The 21,419-nt window shown below is 35.9% G+C and overlaps 3 protein-coding genes across 3 annotated transcripts; 1 reads left to right on the forward strand and 2 right to left on the reverse strand.

Moving 5' to 3' along the window:
- The first annotated feature begins 1,755 nt into the window (after positions 1-1,755).
- LOC105167702 (RING-H2 finger protein ATL46) lies at positions 1,756-4,296 on the forward strand. The gene is made up of 2 exons (XM_011087511.3): positions 1,756-3,685; positions 4,001-4,296. The coding sequence occupies exon 1, from the start codon at positions 2,519-2,521 to the stop codon at positions 3,680-3,682; it is 1,164 nt and encodes a 387-aa protein (XP_011085813.1). The 5' UTR covers positions 1,756-2,518; the 3' UTR covers positions 3,683-3,685; positions 4,001-4,296.
- A 1,052-nt stretch (positions 4,297-5,348) lies between these two features.
- LOC105167746 (uncharacterized) lies at positions 5,349-5,819 on the reverse strand. The gene has a single exon (XM_011087565.1). It carries the CDS (start codon positions 5,817-5,819, stop codon positions 5,349-5,351), a length of 471 nt encoding a protein of 156 aa, XP_011085867.1.
- Positions 5,820-9,280: 3,461 nt separating this feature from the next.
- Positions 9,281-14,167, reverse strand: LOC105167704 (potassium transporter 8). The gene is made up of 8 exons (XM_011087512.3): positions 13,607-14,167; positions 13,015-13,501; positions 12,867-12,920; positions 11,577-11,837; positions 11,435-11,487; positions 10,934-11,057; positions 10,575-10,829; positions 9,281-10,417 (listed from the first exon to the last, which is right to left on the reverse strand). The coding sequence occupies exons 1-8, from the start codon at positions 13,664-13,666 to the stop codon at positions 9,387-9,389; spliced, it is 2,325 nt and encodes a 774-aa protein (XP_011085814.2). The 5' UTR covers positions 13,667-14,167; the 3' UTR covers positions 9,281-9,386.
- Between the last annotated feature and the right edge of the window lie 7,252 nt (positions 14,168-21,419).

A 21,419-nucleotide genomic window follows, 5' to 3' on the forward strand; every position in this document is an offset into this window, starting at 1 on the left:
TCAAGGAGGATAGATCAGTAGATCTGCTATTCTATTCCTCTCCTTCAAATTAATTATAAATTTGTTATTATTAACATCTTATAAGTTCATATATCTTATTTTATCCGAACATTTGATGATTTTTTTTAAAATTAAATCTAATAATATCTTATAAGCTCTAAAAATATCATATAAGATGTATGGGCTTATAAGATCTTTCAATTAAATAAGCTGGGCCGAGAGGGTGTTTCGGTGAGCTTATAAGCTTTTTGAAACATCTTATAACATGCTTTTAAGAAAATATCTTATAAAAGGTCTAAAAATAATACGTTAGAAGCTTATAAGATTTTTTTTTAAAAAAAAAAATCTTAACAAATTTCTTTAATTTAATTAAAAAAATTGTCATAAATAACATTTTATAAATTTTAAAAATATCTTTTAAAATATATAAAATCTTTTAAATAAATTTAGTCAAACAACCCCTGAATCCAGGCAGTAACCTTCTAACAAGAAGTGGTGACTTTATTACAATGATTGTAGTTTGTCATTTTTGCAAATCTATTCCTAGAATCTTATCAAAAGTCTTGAGGACTTCTTAAGAATTTTCAGTCTAACAAGTAAGACTGAGTTTTCAACACTTGTTCTTGATTGGAGGGGGGACACTATTTGGTCACTTGTATAATTAGTTGAACCTTTTAAACACCAAACAGTAGAGCACACAAACATAAAATCCCCTCATTTCAATGGTTGTAAACAGCTTCATCATCACAAAATAGACATTATGATATCTTACAAGAATTAGGCACTACACTTCCAATTAAAATAATTAGCTAAAAAAAGTCCAAATTTGCAATCATTTTATTTAACAACTTATTAAAATTAACAGGGATTCATGATGTTTTAGTCAAGTGATTAATGTTGATGTTTCATGAATAAGTTTAAGGTTATGTGTCCGATTCTTACTGGAAGAGGGGCTGTTTGTTTCACTTAACGTTGATGATTGCTCAGTTTATTGAGATTTTCATGTAAATTATCGAATAGTGTGTGCTTACATTTGTCATTCATATTTGTACCTAATTCTCTTGCGACCAGAAAATTCTGATTCAAATTAGGTTGAGTCAGATTCAAAATAATAACAAAATGAGTATATTATAATTATTATGTGACGGTTAATATAAAATATTAAGAAAAGTAAATTAATTATGTCAACCATGTAAAGTTGATTAATGATTTAGGGGAAAAAAGCAATGGTTAATGATTACTCTAAAGAAATAAGAAAAGTATGACATTTATTGTAATTAAAAGGATTAGACAATAATTGCATGTCCGAAATAAATTATTTTTAATAATAGCTAATCGAATTATTTGGGCCGTCATAAATAATTAGGACATTAATTATTTTATTTGATTTTCAAGAATTTGGGAAAAGAATTATTACTATCTAAAATATTTAAATTTTAAGGAGTAGCAATAAATTCGGTAACGCTCAAATCAATTTTGGGATTATGAATTAAACATGAAAATAAATTCATTAATTCTTAGATTAAATTTTTTATTTAATTTAGTAACTGTTAATCTGAGCCCATTTAAGTGGGCCTGATCTCTTTGGAGGAGGCCCACATTCTTTTGCCATACGGTAAGGAACCTTGTCGGAAAATATGTTGACCACCACCCATCACGCGCTCAGAATGGCGCGTGAAATTAGTGAAGAATGAATAATCTCTCTCTTTTTACCTTTAATAGAACAAAGAGAAAAAGAAAAGAAATAAAAGTGGTGTCTTTTTGGCTTTACTTTAATTTTCACTTTGGAAAATAGTGACCACTGGCTTCTAATGGTTTCTCTTCTCCCCAGTGTGTGAATATACACACACTTCTTTCATATGTGTGTATGTGTGTGTGTGTGTGTATGTTCTTGCGACACATATTTGATGTGATAAGATGTGAATATAGATTAGATATACACATGGTGGGAGTGTGTGTGATTGAGATCTTGGCTGTGTTACTAAGTATCTATGTATTTATGGAGTTTGTGTATGTTTTTAAGTAGGAGAGAGAATTAAGAAGATTTTTCTATTACAGTTGTGTCATATTCTTAGTTATATAAAAAGGGTTGTAAGATTCCAAGGTTTGAGCAAAAAGCTGTGTGTTGCTTAGGGTTTTGCTGCAGGTGCAAGAAGGGGGTCCATGTTTATACATTAATGGGTTGGCTGCTTCAATCAAGGTAGGTGAAAGGCTTAACCCGTTTGAAGTTTTGTGGTGTCATCATTTATTGCTGCTATTGGAACAATCAGTTGTTTGGGCTGTTCTTTTTTCCATCTGAAAATTGAAAGAAATTGTCAGAAACAGACCACCTGCGGCTGCAGCTGTATGCTTCTGATGTCACAATCTTGCTTTGAACAAATCTGAGGGCTCAAGATTTGATCTTCTCTGAAGTGTTTTGAGGGGTTATTAGCCCTTTTTGGTGAGAGTTTCAGGGGGGAGAAATTGGGTGATTTTTGGTTCAGATAATGAGTTGCCATTGGTTTGTGTCTGTGTTGAGATGATTTGTTCGAATGCAGAAATGCAACGGCAGGGAATGTTCTCTGGGCATGCCCATTTGAAAATTTCTTGGATTCAGCATCAAATCAGTCAGAAAGATAATGATCTCTTGACATACCCACCTCCTCTTTTCCCCTCACCACCTTCTTCATATGGTGTTAGTGGTAATTTCCCCCAAGAATCAAGCCCTTCTCCATCTTCATCAGGAACAAGAATTAGTCCTGCTGTTCTCTTCATTATTGTGATTTTGGCTGTTCTCTTCTTCATATCTGGTCTTCTCCACTTGCTTGTTAGATTCTTGACCAAAACCTCATCACCCTCTCAAGCTAATAGGAATTTGGAAGTTTCTACCTCTGATGCCCTTCAAAGACAGCTGCAACAGCTCTTTCATTTACATGACTCTGGCCTGGATCAAGCTTTTATAGATGCCTTACCAGTGTTCTCATATAAGGAGATTGTGGGTCCTAAAGAACCCTTTGATTGTGCTGTTTGTTTGTGTGAGTTCTCCGAATTGGACCAATTGAGATTGCTTCCGATGTGTAGCCACGCGTTTCATATGAACTGCATTGATACCTGGCTGCTGTCGAATTCAACCTGTCCTCTCTGTAGGGGAACCCTTTTCAATCATGGATTCTCGATGGAAAACCCCATTTTTGATTATGATGATTTCAGGGACGAAGATGGCTGCCCTGGTTATGGCGAGAATGGAGTCTCTAATGCTCAGAAGAGGGTGGAAATCGAGGAAGTTGCTACAGAAAAGGGGGTGTTTCCTGTCAGGCTTGGTAAATTCAGGAAATTGAACGGTACGGAAGAGGAGGTAGGAGACGAGACTGGTAGTAGCAAACTGGATGCAAGAAGGTGTTACTCGATGGGCTCTTATCAATATGTGGTTGGTGATGCTAACCTTCGGGTGGCCTTGAGCCAAGACCAGACTATTCGGGATTTAAATCTTGCGAAAGGGACAGAACAAGCTTGTAATCCAGCTGATGGGATTGCAGAGGGGAAAAGAATATGTAACGGTACGAAGACCGATAGCTATTCCGTTTCCAAGATTTGGTTGTGGTCGAAGAAGGAGAAATTTGCAAGTTCTTCAGAAGCCCAATTGGAGAATCCATCTCCTCCAAACATGACCTTACCATGGTTGCATAGATCGGAAGGCATCTGAAAGGTACTCTATCTGTGTTTTGATTCATCATCAATCAGCTCTTGATCACGGTGTTTGGCGTCTTACGGTACGAAACTTCACCGGCCCTGGTTGTAAAGAATTTCGTAGTTTGTGACATGGTAGACGGAACACTATATAATTGAAGCAAAATTGCAAAGTTTCTGTTCTTGTTTTGGAATTTTCTCCCTTCATCTTAGACCATTCTCATGCCTTGTTATTCCACGAGCTTCTACTCCTTTTCTGATAGTATTTTCAAGAAAACTATTGGACAAATGACTTGATTCAAATTTGCTTTGTGCATATCCCATCACAAACTAGGTAATCAAGAGTCATAGCTAGAAGCTATCTTTCCAATGCTGCAAAGAGCAGCAAGCAGTGCACTGGGACCATCCATGAAAGGTGCTTGACAAAATTTCTTCCCGGTGATGAGAGTTTCCCGTATTCAATTCCAGGGTCAGGGTGTTCTTCCCATGTGCTGCTTTTTGTTTTTATGCATAAGGTTACATATTAGTATACTTTCTTGTCAGGTACCTTCTCAAATAAGATTTCCATTTTATGTATATATATATGAAAATGAGAAAGCAAGAGTGATATTTGATGATTCCATCAAAGAATTACGTCTGGTTTATGCAGTAATTGGTTTGAAGTCAACCAAAAGTCAAAATTTTTATTTATGTGAGAGATGAATATGATTTAAGATGTATGTTTAACTCTATCAAAGGTATGAAAATTGACATTAACATGAGAATATAGCAATATTGTATAGAAACAAAACAAGGATGAAAGTTGATGATGGATAGGAGACGGTGGGGGCTAAAAGAATGGTGGACAGCCGAAGCCCGCTACCCAACCCTTCACTTTTGTCTCTACCAAATAAACTAAGTATTTCTCACTCAAATCTTCACCCCCTTCTCTCTCTGCACGCTTTGGATTCTTATTCTTGTTAATTTCTTTTGTTTTCATAATAAACAAAATCCAACTACTCCTTCAAAATGAACGCTTCATCAATTGAATTTTCAATAATCCCATCTGACTTAAAATTTGGAATTTCATAAATTGATTGGTAAAAGTATGAGTCAATAGAAGACTGATATATATATATATATACATATCTTATTTGATTTTGTTTAGAAAATGAATAAGAACAAATGAATTTGATTAGATATGATTTTTTTTTTTGGGGGGGGGGGGGGGGGTTGGGTGATGTAATTGAATTTGAAATAGAAATATAATGGTGATGGTTCATCTTATCCATATGAGATGTTAAGTAAGATATAATGTAATCATTATAGTAAATGTAATGTGTTTATTTTTTTTCAAGAAAAATAATGAAATGTGTTTAAAATATATCATCAAACAAATAAATGTAATGAAATAATTACATCCAAATGTAGGAAACGAAAAAGTGAAAAATAAAAAAGGTATACTCTCTAACTTATAAGAATTTAAATAATGGAAAATTCCAGACTTATAAACAAATATGAATTACAAAAAATATTTACTAAAACTCTGACCAAAGGAAGTTGCTGATCGATTTTTATCAACCGATCACTGTCAGACCACCTGATTATCGCCCAGGCAGCAGCACCTCTCTTGGCGCCCCCGGCGCACGTTAGCTAATAATACCTCCACGTATGTCAACTCACCCTTTTTCCATCGCACGTGATCACGCGAATATCGGAACGTCCTTCAACTGACCGTTCTGCGCCGGGATCGCCGCGTACCGCGAGGAGAAGTCCCGGAAAATCCTCTCGTCCTCGAATTGGCTGCTTTCATCGAAATTCAATGCGTAACTGGAGGGGTCGTACTGGAATTTCCCCGGCTTGGGCCGTGCAGGTGTCTTCTTGAACCGGCGGATGAAGGTCTTCCACTTCGGACCGGCGACGAGTTCCGACCATTCCCTCACTTTCTTCACCGCATGGATTCCCTTACCCCAGAGACTCCCACTGCTACTCACTTCTTGCTCTCTCTCCGAGGCCGAAATCCTCTCCCATTTCTCCGATTTGAAACAGGGGAAACGAAAAAAGGAACAGCATCCGCGGCTCACGTATTCGGTTTCATGGAAAACGTCGGTTACATCTTCGTCCTTCCGGGAGAATTCGGTTTCCGCGGCGGTTGCTGGGACATGTAGCGCCATCCCGGCCAAAAAATCGATTAACGAAGAAACAAAGAGAAAAAGCTGAGAAAGAGAAGAAGAAGAAGAAGAAGGCGGAGAAGAGAACGATTCCTCCCCCCGCAAACCCTAACTCTCTCTCTCTCTCTCTATCTATCTCGCTCTTTGATTTCTTTCCCGGAGTAGTCTTTGGTATATAACGGGGTATATGGGCAGACGTTGAGGAAGGGATACCGGGTGTGCCGGTTACCTTGGCGGTGCTCGTAACAGCAATTGACAACTGGAGAACGTAATTGCTGGAGCCAAAGCAGTCCCGGTGGGGCCAGGTTGGAGAACAATGCCTAACGGTCTTGTTAGCTCTGCTTACGTGGCAAATGATTAAATGCGGGGCCACTACTGTAATGGAGTTTGCGCTGTATTATATAAATTCTTAGCTCCAACCCAAAAAAATACAAATATAAATGTAAATTCAATGTTAATTTATTCTCCAATTAAAAAAAAAAAAAAAAAAACTTATGCCGACCCAATATATTATCAATATTTACATCTCTAAATTCGACAACTCACAATGATTTTTCAATACATGTTAGATATATTAATTAGAATTAGTGAAGAAATAACAATATGGGAATCCTATGCTTTCTCTAATTATTTGGTAATTGCATGATTAATTATTGGACTTAATTGAAGATGATGATTGTGTTGACCAATTTCCTTTTTATATATTTATAGAAAAGTATATAATAGTAGTTAGAGTAGATGCAGATTATAGAATTATGTATGAACAACTAATTAAATCTTAGGTTAGTGATAAGATAGAAAGGAAAAGAGGATGAGAGATTTTTGATGATTTTCTTGTAATAATGTTGCTTTTGTTGGTATTAGGTGTTGTTATTTGCCAATGCTTTCGAACTAGTCATCAACATACCTCACCTAACTAATTACTTTACTAATACCCTTTTCATTTTTTTAATTTCCCATTTATTCTGTGGTATGAATTATTTGGGTGATAAGATAATTTTTAATTTAAATTAATTATAAATAATTTATTTTTTTAATATTATATTTTGTCTGGATAAAATATAATTTAATATTTACTCTGCTTCATAATTCATTCTCAAATGAGAAATTTTATGTATAATTAGGGAGTGTTTGCACGAATTTTTTAAAAGGGCTTTTCAACTTTTAGATTTAAAAAACATTTTTCAGGTATTTTGGATGCCAACTTCTGTTTTTAATTCAAAAGGTAGAAGCACTCTAGTTGCTTTGATTTTTTTGTAGATTAATTCAACTTTCGTTGGATTATTTTACCCTCAATATGATAATTTTATTTCAACTTTGCCCTTTTATTTTATTTTTAAAATTGCTCATCTAAAATTGATGTTAGAATTTTCAAATAACTTGAATAATTTATTACTAACAATATTTATAAATTCACATATTTAATATTTTAAATTTTGTTTATTATATCTTTTACATTATTGGATACTATTCCTATATCATAGAAAAATATAAATTAAAATTGTTATGATTAATTAATAAATATATTTTTTGGCAATCATGCAAGGTTATTTATTGTGCATGAATTACTGAACAACTATATTACATAGCAAAAATATTATTAAATTAAATATTTAATTTTTTTCATTAATATGCAATATTTTGATAATATAAACGACAAATATTTGTAAATTAAATATATGGTCTTTAACCAATTAAGCTTATTTAAGAAGTGATTTTTTTACAAACACTACTCAATTTTTTAACTTTTATCTGTTTTTTACTTTTTTTTTACAAATACTATCCACTTTTGATTCTACTACAACTCTCAATTTTCTTTACTAAAATCACTTTTTTAAAAACAGGAGTTTTAGCAAACACTCCCTTAATCTTATTCAATCTAATTAGCCCAACTAAAAGCGGCCTATGGATAAATTACACCTTGCTCAACTGAAATTTGAGACAATTACAAATATCCTCTCATTATTTTAAAATTTATCGTCCTTCCTTGATAATAATGTCAATCCAACATGGATCCACTCCGTTAGTTCTCGTTTATGATCCATCCAGATTTTATATTAAATTATTCAATACGCTCTTGTAGACCGTAAATTATATTTTATATTTTTTAAAATTATATATTATATTATAACTTCTGTCCAACATAAAATTTTTAATATTTTATAATTTTTTTAAAATTTAAATTTTAATAAGAGTTAATTTGACATTTCCACTTTACCATCTAAAAATTACATAACTATGACATATATTATGGGAATATTGGTATTTTTTTTAAACAATAAAAAGATACTTATAATTATTTAAAATCTCAAAGCTGCTCAATAAAATTTACCCTTTTTTAGTCATATTTTTCATATATGCACAAATATAAAATGGGCAAATTGCATTTTGCCGACCTGTAATACAGGAGATAGGCAATTAGCCTTCTTGTGAAAATAAAATAGTAATTTACCTCCCTCAATGTTTAAAAAAGATGCAAAATACCACCTTCACATGAGTATTGTTATACACGCACGAATTTTCTTTTTTTATCATTTTTTACAACCGTTAGATCTTATATAATATAAATCAATGGCTCATTTTATCTATGATAATTTACTGTCCAGATCATATGTTTCTTAAACTATGGCCAATACCTTATCTTTTCAAATCAACAATTTGAAATTTAATCTCATATATATTATTTAGATATAAAATTTATAAAAATACTAATAATTAAAAAAGAAAAAAAAATAGCAAAAATGGTCATCTTCCTCACGCAGTCCCTCCTCTCCCCCTCGCATCCGCCCCTGCCTCCACAGCCCCGACCCCGTCCACGCCCGCGCCACCGCATACTTTTTTTGTATTTTTTTTAATTTTTAAATACTGTATATATACACACACATGTCTAGGTATATTTTATGTATTTTTCATTATAGAAATTTAGTTTTATAATTTTATAAATTTATAATAAATTTGAGCCATTGATTTAATTAAGATGAATGTAAGCTATTGATTTATATATCAAATATATACCATTGATTTAAATTAGAAATGAAATAGACCATCGATTTGTTTATTAAATTTGGACCATTGATATATATATATAAAACAAGATCTAACAGTTTATGATTAAGGGTATAACGGTCATTTTAAAGTAAAATCGTACTCAACGCGCATGCACATCACTTATGTTAGGAGGTATTTTGCATATTTTTTAAACATTGAGGGAATAAATTGCTATTTTATTTTTTATAAAAAAATTAAATTCTTTTATATAAGGTAGGTAAATTACAATTTGCTGGATATAAAATTAAAAATACCAATTTTATCATGGTTGATGTTGTACCGACCACAACATATATTATCTCGAAAACATCAACAAAGTGAAAAATTTAAATCACATCAGCAATCGAATGTATAATTATGATCCACATGGTTTGATCTATTAGTTGAAAATGGTGTTAAAAATAGTAAAGCAAGTCTAATCGAATGTACACTTACTTTGATTTGTCTGGTATAGAAGATGCCAAAGTCGTGTTTACATTCCACCAAATAACTACAAACACACAGCATCATTTACACTATCTGTCATACATGGTAAATCATTCCCACCTCTAGAGTGGATGCACGAGGGAAACTCGATGCATAGCTAGGCTCTCTCGAGTTCCTCCTCAAGAAGTCGTACCCGAAATTAATCACGATTCTCTTGATCAAACTCGAACCTGTCTTGGCTTTCACGTAACAATGCCCCAGTATAAATGCCATCCCGGCCTCTCGTGCTTCCATCAGTTCCTGCAGCTCCGCCCGTGCTTCTCTATCGATTTGTGGGCTTTCGGGTACGAGAAACCTTACTCTCTTCCTTGGGACCTCCGGAGAGTTGACTTCCTTTAGCTCGGTGGAATCTTCGTCGTCCCACATCTTGATGCCTCTTGCATGTGTTGATGGGGTCCCGATGACAGCCATCTTTGCTTCATTCTCAGTGTTGTTTGATGAACGGCTGCTTTCTGGCCCCTCCGACCGGATAAACTCCGCTATACTGCAAACAAGATCCTTTTCAAACTCGACGTCATCCAAGAGAACGTCATGGTACCCATATCGGGCTATACATCGATAAACTCGGTATTCTTTCGGCCCAATTCTCCCAACCAGGAATCTCTCCTCAGGTTTGACATGAGGCACCGGGACGTATTTGATGCAGAACAAAACCAAAACCTGATGGAAAGCAGGGAGATTGGTGACGAAATGGGAGAAGATGGCGGGGATACCGGAGATGAGGTCAGTGTGTATGAGGCCAATGCCTCGGACACGCACGATGCCGATGTTGGGGCCCAAACTCAGAAGCCAGTTGAGGGAAACCTTGTTCTGTACATCAAACTCATACTTCTTCATTGTTCCATAATGCCAGATGAACATTATAATGAGGAAAATGAATGAAAGGGCAACAGGGACCCAAGCGCCTTCAAGGAACTTGATCAGGGAGGCGGAGAAGTAGAGTGCTTCGATCGAACCGAAGAAGAATAAGAAAGAAAGTGCAAGGACAACACTTCTGTTCCAGCATAGGACAATGACGAGAGACATAAGGCATGTCGTGACCAACATAACGGTTATGACGGCCAGACCTGTTCCAGCAGAAAAAGAAACTGTAAGAAACCGAATAAACATACACATTATTAAGTTGCTTTTATCAGCAAAATAATAAGTTAATGACTAAAAGAAGACAACAGAATTATTATGTCGCGGGAGCAGCGTATGTCAAAATCTCGTTATGAATAGTACCTGATGCATTGCTGATGTGTTTTGCATTCCTGAAGCCAATGGTAACAGCCAAACAAAGCAGCATTAGAGTCCAGTTGATTTCAGGAATGTAAATCTGGCCACATATTTTAGACGACGTGTGTACAATTTTGACCCTTGGAAAGCAACCTAAGGCGCAACATTGCTTGATGATAGAAAATGTCCCCGTAATGATGGCTTGGCTTCCCACAACTGCAGCAAGTATAGCAATTGCAAGAACCGGCAATCTTAGCTTTTCTGCACAGTATAAGGAGGATAAGTACTAGAGCTATAAGATTATGTAATCCCAATATGAACCTTGCAAGGTGAAATGAATATTTGAAAATAGAGTTCTCGTATACCGGGAACTGATACATAGAACCCAATCTGGTAGTCATTTTCAATTATGTGATGCTTTGAGAGATAAGCAGCTTGTCCCATATAAGCAAGGATTAACGACGGATAGACCACAAAGCTAAAAGCAATCTGCACGAGCGAGCTTTCAGTTAGAGTAGTTGTTAAAATTTTCAGGAAAGCATCAGTAACTGATTAACAACATTTCATCTTTCAACATAAACTCCTTTCGACATAAACTCCCAACTCTCGTAAACTATTGATATAACAACATAGGAATGATCCGTCTATCCCCCCCTCAACTATGGTTACATTACATAAACCAACCCATTGTTTGAATGATTATACAAACACCCCCTATCAGTGCTGTTGTCATTAAAGTAACACCATTCGAAGTAATGGAAACACCACCGATGGAGGGTATCAAGAATCAATTAGATATCTCGTATTCATCCAAAATTTAGTGAAAACTTCAAGAATTACAAAGACAAGCCACAAATTTCATTTACCTTGATGGACAATTGCGAAAAGTGTCCAAGATCAGCAAACATAGCTTCCGAACCTGAATGGATAAACACATTTGTGAAAAATGTAAGCACCAATTGATTCTAGGCAAGAAAACCAAGCTGCAGATGAGAAGCTCTTGCATACCTGTTATACATAACAAAATCCCGCCTAAAGACATCCAGCCGCCTCTTTGTGTCTTCTTCAAGAATTTATACATGTAATAAGGGGAGAGTGCCTTGTAAACGTGGGGATTCCAATGGAAAATATTGTACACTCCTATGGCACTGATGCAGAAGAGCCAAGTTATCACAACTGGTGCGAAAAGAAACCCTATTCGGTGAGTCCCGTAGTGCTGCAGATAAAATAGGAACACCAGTATTATACAGGCAAGAGGGACCTCAATATCTGCGGAGACGGAGGGATTAAGAAACACAATTGTTATTCATTCCATAGCAATTTTCAGGTGGACTTAGACGAAATATGCATAAAGAATTAGCCCTTATATAGGGTATGCTTAAAATGAACATCACATATAATTCCATGTAAGAAGATAAAAGTAGTTGTAAGAATTGATTGAATCATATGCACAACTATAGATAAGACAATGTCCAATACAAATCCAGCCATTAGATCAAGATCTCAACAAATGGATGATCGTCAGACTACAGGATTTATCATTGTTCTTCCAAATTTTAAGGTGTTTCCCTGTACAAACTACATGGTTTGACCTTTTAATTGTGTCCCATCTTTACACAACATAGGTAGCAATATGTTCAGCCCATGGCCCGTTATGGTCCCTTCGGAATTCAATTGCAAGGATGTTCCGAACAAGCTATTAAACTTACTCTGCATCTGAGATCATTCCCAACTTTATGGCCTCTTTCCATTGATTATATGTGAATTACTTTATCTAGGTACAACGCTATCCATAAAAATCATTTAATAAGCACACTTAAAGTTGGTTTTATCACAAGTTGCACCTCCACTTATGATGATGACAATATAGTCTACCACAAGAAAAGATGGTGACCTAACTTTATTTAAAATAATGGTGATTTCACTTTGATTAAAGCAGAAATTTTTGTCCTAGTACAAGTAAAGGCCCCACAATAATGCATTTCTATTGCAATCTGGTGCAGTCTCTTTGTACATGAGCTACACGTCTACAGGAAAACTTCGTGGATTTCAACTTAATTAAAAACAAGCAAAATCTTTTACTCTTTCTCTTTGAGTTCAGTTACTGTCTCAATCATAATTTCTCCTTGTACCATTTCTTCATCACATCTCTATCACTTTGTTTGCGCCGTAAACATTGCATAAAACCCATGAATCAAATTGAAGAACTAAAGACAACCATTAAGCTTAATTACTCTATACTTGTTGAAAACAGATAGACTAATGCCAACATGACAGTGAGGAAGATAAAATACTTACATTGGTGATGATGCTTTGACACAACAAGCTCTAAGCCCGAAACTGCAGAAAACACTGCACACACAACCAAAATAAGACAATTCTCAGCATTTCCATTTTCACCGATTTTTCAGTGTAAGAAAATTAAAGCAAGAGTGCCGATTCGAACCCGAAATGGCAGGCGTAAGAACTCCATCACCAATCACCATACAAGTCCCAATCAAAGCCAAAGTGAGCAATATCCTTTGAAGTACTCTGTGCTTCTCCAATGTTGATCTCAATCTCAAACCAAGACCCCTACTACTAGATGCAATTCCTTCTTTCTTGTACTCATACAAATCCTCATCGGCAAGCTGCCCGTTGGGCAAAGTGCTGATCCGGGCATGGCGGCAGAGCAATGAATACAAAGCAAACGTCCCACCTTCACCATTATCATCAGCTCTGAGCACTATGAACACATATTTGAGCAGTGGTATCAGAGTTAATGTCCAGAAGACAAAAGATAAAACCCCATATATTTCTTCATTGGATTCTGAATGTTGAATGTCCTCTGCAAAAGTACTCTTGTAAACATACAACGGTGAAGTGCTTAAATCCCCATACACAACACCTAAACTCTGATAAGCCAATGCCAGTACAGTCCTCCAAGATTCTTTCTGCAACAAAATCACCGAACAATTACAAATTATCAGAAAACATAACAAAAAAAACTTAAGTTCCATTTTCCCTTTTCTTTTTCTTTTTGGGGTTCAAGGTCTCACCTTTATAGGATAGTCAGGGCTCCAGTTTTCAATATCCATCACGGGCCTTGTCAAAATCATGAGAAATTCACTGCTTAGCTAACATCTGAAGCAAATTACAGACAAACCCTCTTGAGCTCACACTCAAAACTAGCCTCTTACGCAAGAACACTCCAAGAAAACCACAAAACAGATAAAAAGAAAAGAACCCTTTTAAAAATAGGACGAATTTGAGGAGCAGACACGCAAAACTACGAAGCAAACACCAAGAAAATATTATTGGACGATGCACTGTGAAGAAAAGCTGGTGGAGAATTGTGCTATAGAATATCGCATAGCATATTGTTTGTATAACATATATAATATATATATAAACTGTAGTACTACAATAAAAAATATTCCGAGGGATCACTGTGGGCAAATCTAATAAAAAATAGTTGCATAAGACAAAGAAATCCACCTGATTTTGTCAAAATTAATACAAAGATAACAAAGGAAAAAGCTGTGAAAAGTAAATGTGGGGAAAAAGGAGAGTGTGAAGAGTCAGATTTCTTGTAGGATAATGGGGCAGGTTTTCGGTTGCTCTGATCTGATATGCTTCGCTTTTCTCTTTGTAAATTTCTCCGATTCTTATGTAATTATGAAAGAATATACTATGAGCCAAACTCTCTTTATATTATCTTCGTCTTCGCTGCCACAATACTACTTTGCAGTTTACTAATAAATATAAAATATTTGTTGTATGATTAGTTTATAGTTCTACATCAACAATTAATTACATAATCAATTTATAAAATTATTTTATTTTATTTTTTTGTTTGGAAGGAGGTTGGCATATGTTGAGTTACAAAACTCTTGTCCCCAAGCAATAAAGTCTTAACATAAATGATATGGTTGCACTTAAAATTAGGGTTAATTACACTTTCTTTTCTTGATTTTTTTCGACTAAACTGCTCTTATAACGGGAAAATAAGGATAATTTGATCATAAAAAGATTTATTTATAAATCAGTAATAAGTAAATCAGAGGTAATATGATTTTTTTTTCTGATTTTTTTTATTAATATCAACAAATTCGATGAATTTTGACTAATTAAGAGACTTTATTATTAGACGGAAATAAATCTTAGGGGCGCTAAATATAATTTTTTAAAGTATAAGAACTCTGCCAAATTTCAGGGGAAGAGAGGAGAGTGTAATTATTTCCCAAAATTATAAGAAGTGTTAATTTTATATAATAAAATTCAATAATAATAATAATAATTAAAGGGCAACAAGATGACGTCATATTTGCTTCTCCATTGTAATATATTCATTAGAAGTTATTAATATGATGTTGCATTTATTTTGAACTAATTTATATTAATGAGACATTTAAATTAGTCACATCAAATGACGTCTATTAACTGATTTGACACCTAATCATTACAGAATTTTTCTAATTGAAATTAGGAATTTAAATTTTTAATAATAAATTATCTGATTTTGCTTTGATTCTTCTACCAAATTTTCACATTTGATTACATTAGTTGGAACGAGAAGGAGTTATTCTCATTTTTTATCTCTCACTTTACAGGATTGACGTATTTTTATGTTTAAATTTTAATATTTTAATACTATTTATTTTTCACAGTTAAATATTAACGACAAAGACATATATTGAGTCAGGTGTCGTTAGTCAACGACTACTGACCCAATAACCAAATTTTATTTTATTCTTATATTTTAACCTCTTTTTGAACAAATTAAAATATATTTCATGTTCTTATAAAATTACCCTACTTTGTTTTTTGTTTGTTTGTTTTTTTTTTTTATTTTGAGGTTTCTTTTATTACCATTTTTATGTCTTTTTAGAAAATACACATCTCTTCAAATACACTTCCTTTATTTAGGATTTGGTGTAATTATACATAAACTCCATATGGTTTAAAAATTTGTAACTAGCACTTCTGATGGTTGATTCTGTCTAACAAATAAATCTCTTCGTCACTCAAAATTTACCGAATTTGTTGTTAACAAAAAAAACTAGAAAACAAATATATATTTATCCCTGATTGACTTATAACAGGTTAATCACCCTTATATGCCTTTACACATTAATGCATGTGATGGGGTATATTTTCACGGTTATAAGGGAAGTTTAGTTCGAAAAAATTTGTTTGAACCTATAATAAATTAATTTTAATTCAATTAAGGATATATATCAAATTTTATTCAATTTATTTTTCGATAATATAAACAAATTTATTAAATTTTAACCATTAGACGAAAGCAAACTGAGGGGTGATAGATGTAATTTTAGGACATAAAAATATATATGCGCAACATATTGAAACACAACGTAAATGCTTGAGCTCACATAAACATCAATCTGCTTAGCTGCATTAGCATTAGGGTTTAATAAATGTGGGATGATGGTACAGTACATTAATATTTGTTCAAAAAATTAGAAATACGGTTTGGTGAGTGACAAAGCCGACCAACAAATAATACTACGTTTGGAGAGCTCGGGACAAACTGAGTATTTGTCCTATTTACGCCTGCCGTCTTGTGGAGATCCAAACAGGGTGCATCTGCATGGATTATCACTTATCACTAAGACAAACGGGCCCCATATGAAATCCACTCTAATTATGTGTCACAAAATATACAGAGTTTAGTTTGTCACAATTATGTGTTTCTTTTATTGAAATAAACTTTTTGAAAGATCCAAACATATCCTAATAAAAAGTGGATATACATTCAACTTTATATCTGAAAACAAAGAAAAGAAGAAAAGGCATTTGAAAAGGGCTATTTTCATTTATTGAAATGAGCATATATAGGGTAGGTACTGTTTGGAAAATAATAATGATGAGGAGAATTACATATTTACCAAAATACCCCCCTCTTTTTTGATCATTTACTGACACCCTGTAGCTGCACCATATGACTTTTCCTCATGATTGCGCAGGCGGGCCCCACTTTGCAGGTACAGCAGCGGCGGTAGTAGGCCTGCAAAGGGCGACGTGTCTCGCCTCCATTGGAGCCACGTGTCATCCATATAGAGGGAACCGTACAAATATAAATACCCTCATTTATGATATTTCAAACACGCTTTCATCACTTACTTTTACCGCCATTTATGCTCTAATTCAATCCCTTTACCTTATTTTCGACCCCACCTTTTCTAACTTAAGTATCGGAGGGCCATCGCCGAGGGCTTCTCGGCTAGTTTGACGTTTGTTGTGTTCTCAGGATCCAGTCCAAGTAACTTAAAAGAAGGATTCAGCGATCACGACCCGGCGATCCGACCTAACGACCCCGATTCGGAAATCCTAATTTTGAGCGACCTATATCAAATAATAAACCTTTTTCTCTTAATTACACAAAAAGAAAAGGACAAAATCATTGTAATGATATGAAATTAAATAAGAGAGTGTGAAGATGAGATGAGAAAATCAGCAAAATTGAAATTTAGTGTTGATGTTGAGTGGGTTGATGAGATGTGTCCCATTACTAGAAATTTCTATCATCATCCATCTAAATTTTAAAGAGGAAGATTAGAGTGTGGTGATAGGTAACAATCTCTATATATCTATCTATCTATCAAGAAAGTTGCTTTTGGTGAGTGAGGGCTTCTTTAATTCACTTTCCACTACTATATATTCTTCTCCTTCATTTGCATGTCTCTATTTATATACAATCTTTATGTACATTAGATTTTAGTATCTCCCTCTCTTTTTCCTATTTTTTTCTTTTCTTGGCATAGATTTTAAGGATACTTAGATATACACTCCCCTCACTACAAAAAATGTAATATTTAATTATAATTGATTGTTATTATTAAAAATAAAATAATCATAGCAAATAGTTATTTACCACGACCATGCAACGGTTGTTAACCATGGTATCTACGAGAGTGGCTAAAACATCTGCTATAGCAAATATTTTTACCGTTGCTCTTAGCCATGATAAATAACTTTTTTTTTTTTTGTGGAAAATTATGTTTTTGCCTCGATTTTATTTATTTAATCGTGGTTAATAAAAATTATTTACCATAAATTTTGGTCGATAGCTATTAAAAATTATTATAACCAATAGTCAATTTTTGCTAGTGTCTAATCTATGATCTATTTATATAAAATACCCTTATCTTTTATGTAATTATAAAAATCTCCTTTTGAACAATACAAAAATAGAGTTGGTTTGTGTAATGATGTTGACGTTTTCAGGAGGTGTAACTGTAATTTTCTAAGAACTGGGGTTAATTTGTGTAAATAACGTTAATGTTTCTGACGAATATATGTAATTTTTCAAAAGGCACCAGTAATTGTGTTAAATGTTCAAGTCTATTGATCTTACGTCAAGATAATAACTATGGATAAAATATTTAACACGTACACCTGAATTTTAAACTTTTTTTTCCGTAAATAAATTTATTGCAATAATATTATGATTTTCAATTATTAAAAATATTATCAATATCAAGAATCATCAACTAATCAATAATTCTATCTTAATATAATTATATGACTGCAGAATAACACGTACACATTGATGATATTCGAATCCTCGGAAACTATAGCTTATTGATGATTTTGATTGTACTAATCTGAAATTGAGTTGACATGCATGCACGTAACGTTATTCAAATGAGCTGAGCTTCAGTATATCATTTGACTTTGAACTTACAGTTTTAAATTTATTTATATTTACCCAGCTAATCATACTGTAAAAGATGGTCCATCTTGGCTGCAGCAGCTGCACAGGGCAAAGGAAGAAGAAGCCTTTTGTCGCGCTTGAAGATAGCACGTTTTCTCCTTGGACGCGAGTTTATTAGTTGTTGGGTTCTTTCCCTTGTAAGCGTGTTTTTTAGCATTAGATTTGATCCCTTTCTGCGCTTTTATTAATAAAACACGAGTTAGTTGGAAGCAATTGTATGCATTGCTTATAAAAGAAGAAGAGTGTCATCTTCTTCAGGGTGTACTAAAAAACCAGAAAAATAAAACAAGAAAATTTTTCCGGACGATCCTATCTTCTTTCTTCATGATCCGGGTCGAAATCTACGCGACCTCCTTGGTTCGATCTCCCAAGCGGTTCGAGGTCGCTCCTCCCCCAGACTAGTGATTGAGCCCTGAGAAAAGAAGCAGATCGTTAGGCTTGCTGGGGTGGCCCCCAGCTAAGGCCCTCCGATGCTCAAGTCAGTGTTTGGTTGAGGTCGAAATATGGGGTCGCTTAGAAAAATAGCGAGCTGAAGGTAAAATGTGGTCAAGACGACGTACCTTTAATGCACTGACTGGGAGGTATTTATAGAGAACCTGGGGTTCTATTGATCCGCTATGCGCGTGCCACGTGTCTCAGGTCGTCGGGTCGGGTCGCGACCCGACCCGGTAAAAGTGGCGCGGGTCATGCTGGCAAGCTTGCGATTTTGGGCCCCATCAGGGGCAAAGTTGTCTTTCTACGAGAGAATAGGGTTTTACCCCCATCATTACTCCCCTACTTTTCTTAGTGTAAGTAGCACGCTAAGGAAAGTCAGATGGTCCATCGATCTCATCCTTTAGATCATCACCGCCATCTCGATATCCGACCGTTGTCTTCGACACGAATCTCCATACATTTACCCCTATAAATATAGGGGGTTCGACTGCAGCTTTGCTCTTCACTATCAATTCTCAATCGTTCCTCGCGCGACCTGCCTTCTAGCCAGGTACTTCCGAGCGACCTCCTTTTAATATTATGTCTTCCAAGCCTAGTAGTTCTAGTAGCTCATCTGGTAGTTCGAGTAGCTCTGGTAGTTCGTCGAGTAGTTCTGGTAGTTCGTCGAGTAGTTCCGGTAGCTCATCTGCGACCTCACAAAGGCCCATAGCTCATAGAAAACAGATAGAATCTCCTAACGTAGGTGGAAGCGACTCGGAAATAATGATCCCGCTGATGACCTCCGAACATAGCGAGGGCGAACCAACTGATAGTCCTTGGTTAGCCATTGAGAGTACTTTATACTGGACAGCTGATGCGATTAGAGAGAGGTATTATATCCCTTCAGATTTCGAAATTATTCTACCTTCTCCTTCAGATCGCATGAATCGACCTCCACCAGGCAGTTGTCCGATTTCTATTGTGCACTTAGCCGCCGGTTTGCGTTTTTCCCTTCCTCACGCTGTTGCTAGAATTTTATCTAGGTTAGAGATAGGTCCCATGCAACTAGCTCCCAATTCCATCTGCCATATTTTAGCCTTTATTATCATAATGGAATACTTCGAGCTTGAACCCGATTTTGATAGCTTCTGGTCACTTTACAAGTTTACGACCTCGAAGAGGTCAGGCGACCAGGGCTTCTTCTATCTCACTGCCAAACCAAACTGCTCTTTTGTTACCAAGTTAAAGTCCAACGTGGGCTCTTGGAAAGACAAATTTTTCTTCCTTCGACCTCCTCCTAACCAAGTCTGGCCATTCCCTTGTAACTGGCGAACTACTAAACCCGAACCCAAAGTCCACGGCGTAGGGTTAGATGACGACCTGATTGTTACTATCACCCAGTATCAATATGAAGCCAAATTGCTTTTGACGGAGCATACCCTGAAGCTCTCAGGTCTCAGCCCGGCACCTATTCGAACCCGGGGTTCTTTAGGTGATCAATCTCTTTCCTTCCTCTGTTCATAATTTATGGTATTTAGTGGTGACTGGATTTTATCCTTACAGATTCTATTGTGATGGATGCCCGCATTGCAAGAATGGTTCGCGCCAAAAGGACTAAGCGAACAGTTCCTCCTTCGGAGCCAAACTCCCAGCATACTCCATCTGCTCCAGAAAATGCGTTGAGGTCGCACGGAGCTCTCTCCCTGAGTCCATCGGGCGCGACTCCCGTCGAGGTCGCCAGTGGGAATAACGATCCCGTTCCTGAGCATTTGCCGCTGGACTCCGAAGAACACAGTGACCCTGAACCGCTCGTACGGAAGAAGTCTAAGGGGAAACAGGTCGCTTCTGAGTCGTCCAAGAGGAAGCGTAATTCCCCGCGACCTAGTCTCCCCTCTCAAAAGAAATCCAAGGCAAATTCTTTAGCGGAGAGTGAGAATTTGAAGGTAGTTGACGAACTGACTGCCTGGTGGAAAGAGACCCAGGTGGACCTCCATTCGCCTTCATATAGCCCTGCTGCCATGGAGGGTGAAAGACTGATACCGAATTGGGCCATCTCGGGCCAAAGTTCTGTGCTGAAGACCCATGTCGGCCAAGACTCCTGGGAGTTATATAAATCTACCATCCTGCCCCGCGATCAAGCCTCCTTGCTCCCATGTCGCATATTCGGGTCGAGCAGAACTTCGCTCACTCCCTCTCACAGGTAGTGTTCTACCAACTTCATCAACTTCTTTTACTTTTGCCTTACTAATTCTCGGCTGCTATATGTAGGTTTCTGCTTTCGGACACCATTTATCCTTGAAGTGCAATTACTGGCGACACGAGAAGATGGTCGCTAATAAGCTACTCGAGGAAAAGAGCTCAATGTTGGCAACCTGCGAGAAAGAGAAAACCGAGCTCGCAGCTCAGAAGTTCGAACTAGAGGCTCAATTAAGAGAGCTCAGGCAGAAGGTCGCGTCTTTGGTGGAATCGGCTAAGGCTGAAGGCTTTTCAGCGGGTCGGGTGGCTGGTCGAGAAGAATATCTATTCTTAGAAGAGTATCAACACCAGCTCGAAATTGCCCGGAATCAAGGTCGCGACCAGTACTTGAGTTCTGATGACTATAAGAATACCTTAGCGGATACTCGGTTGCAGGGAGCTCGAGATTTCATGAAGTCTACCGCCTTCACGACCGCTGTAGAAGCTAAGTCTGCCGACTATCTGGTTAAAGGTTTTGATCG

The sequence above is a fragment of the Sesamum indicum genome, linkage group LG8, assembly GCF_026168435.1.
Source record: "Sesamum indicum cultivar Baizhima isolate 11 linkage group LG8, ASM2616843v1, whole genome shotgun sequence".
NCBI lineage: Eukaryota > Viridiplantae > Streptophyta > Magnoliopsida > Lamiales > Pedaliaceae > Sesamum > Sesamum indicum.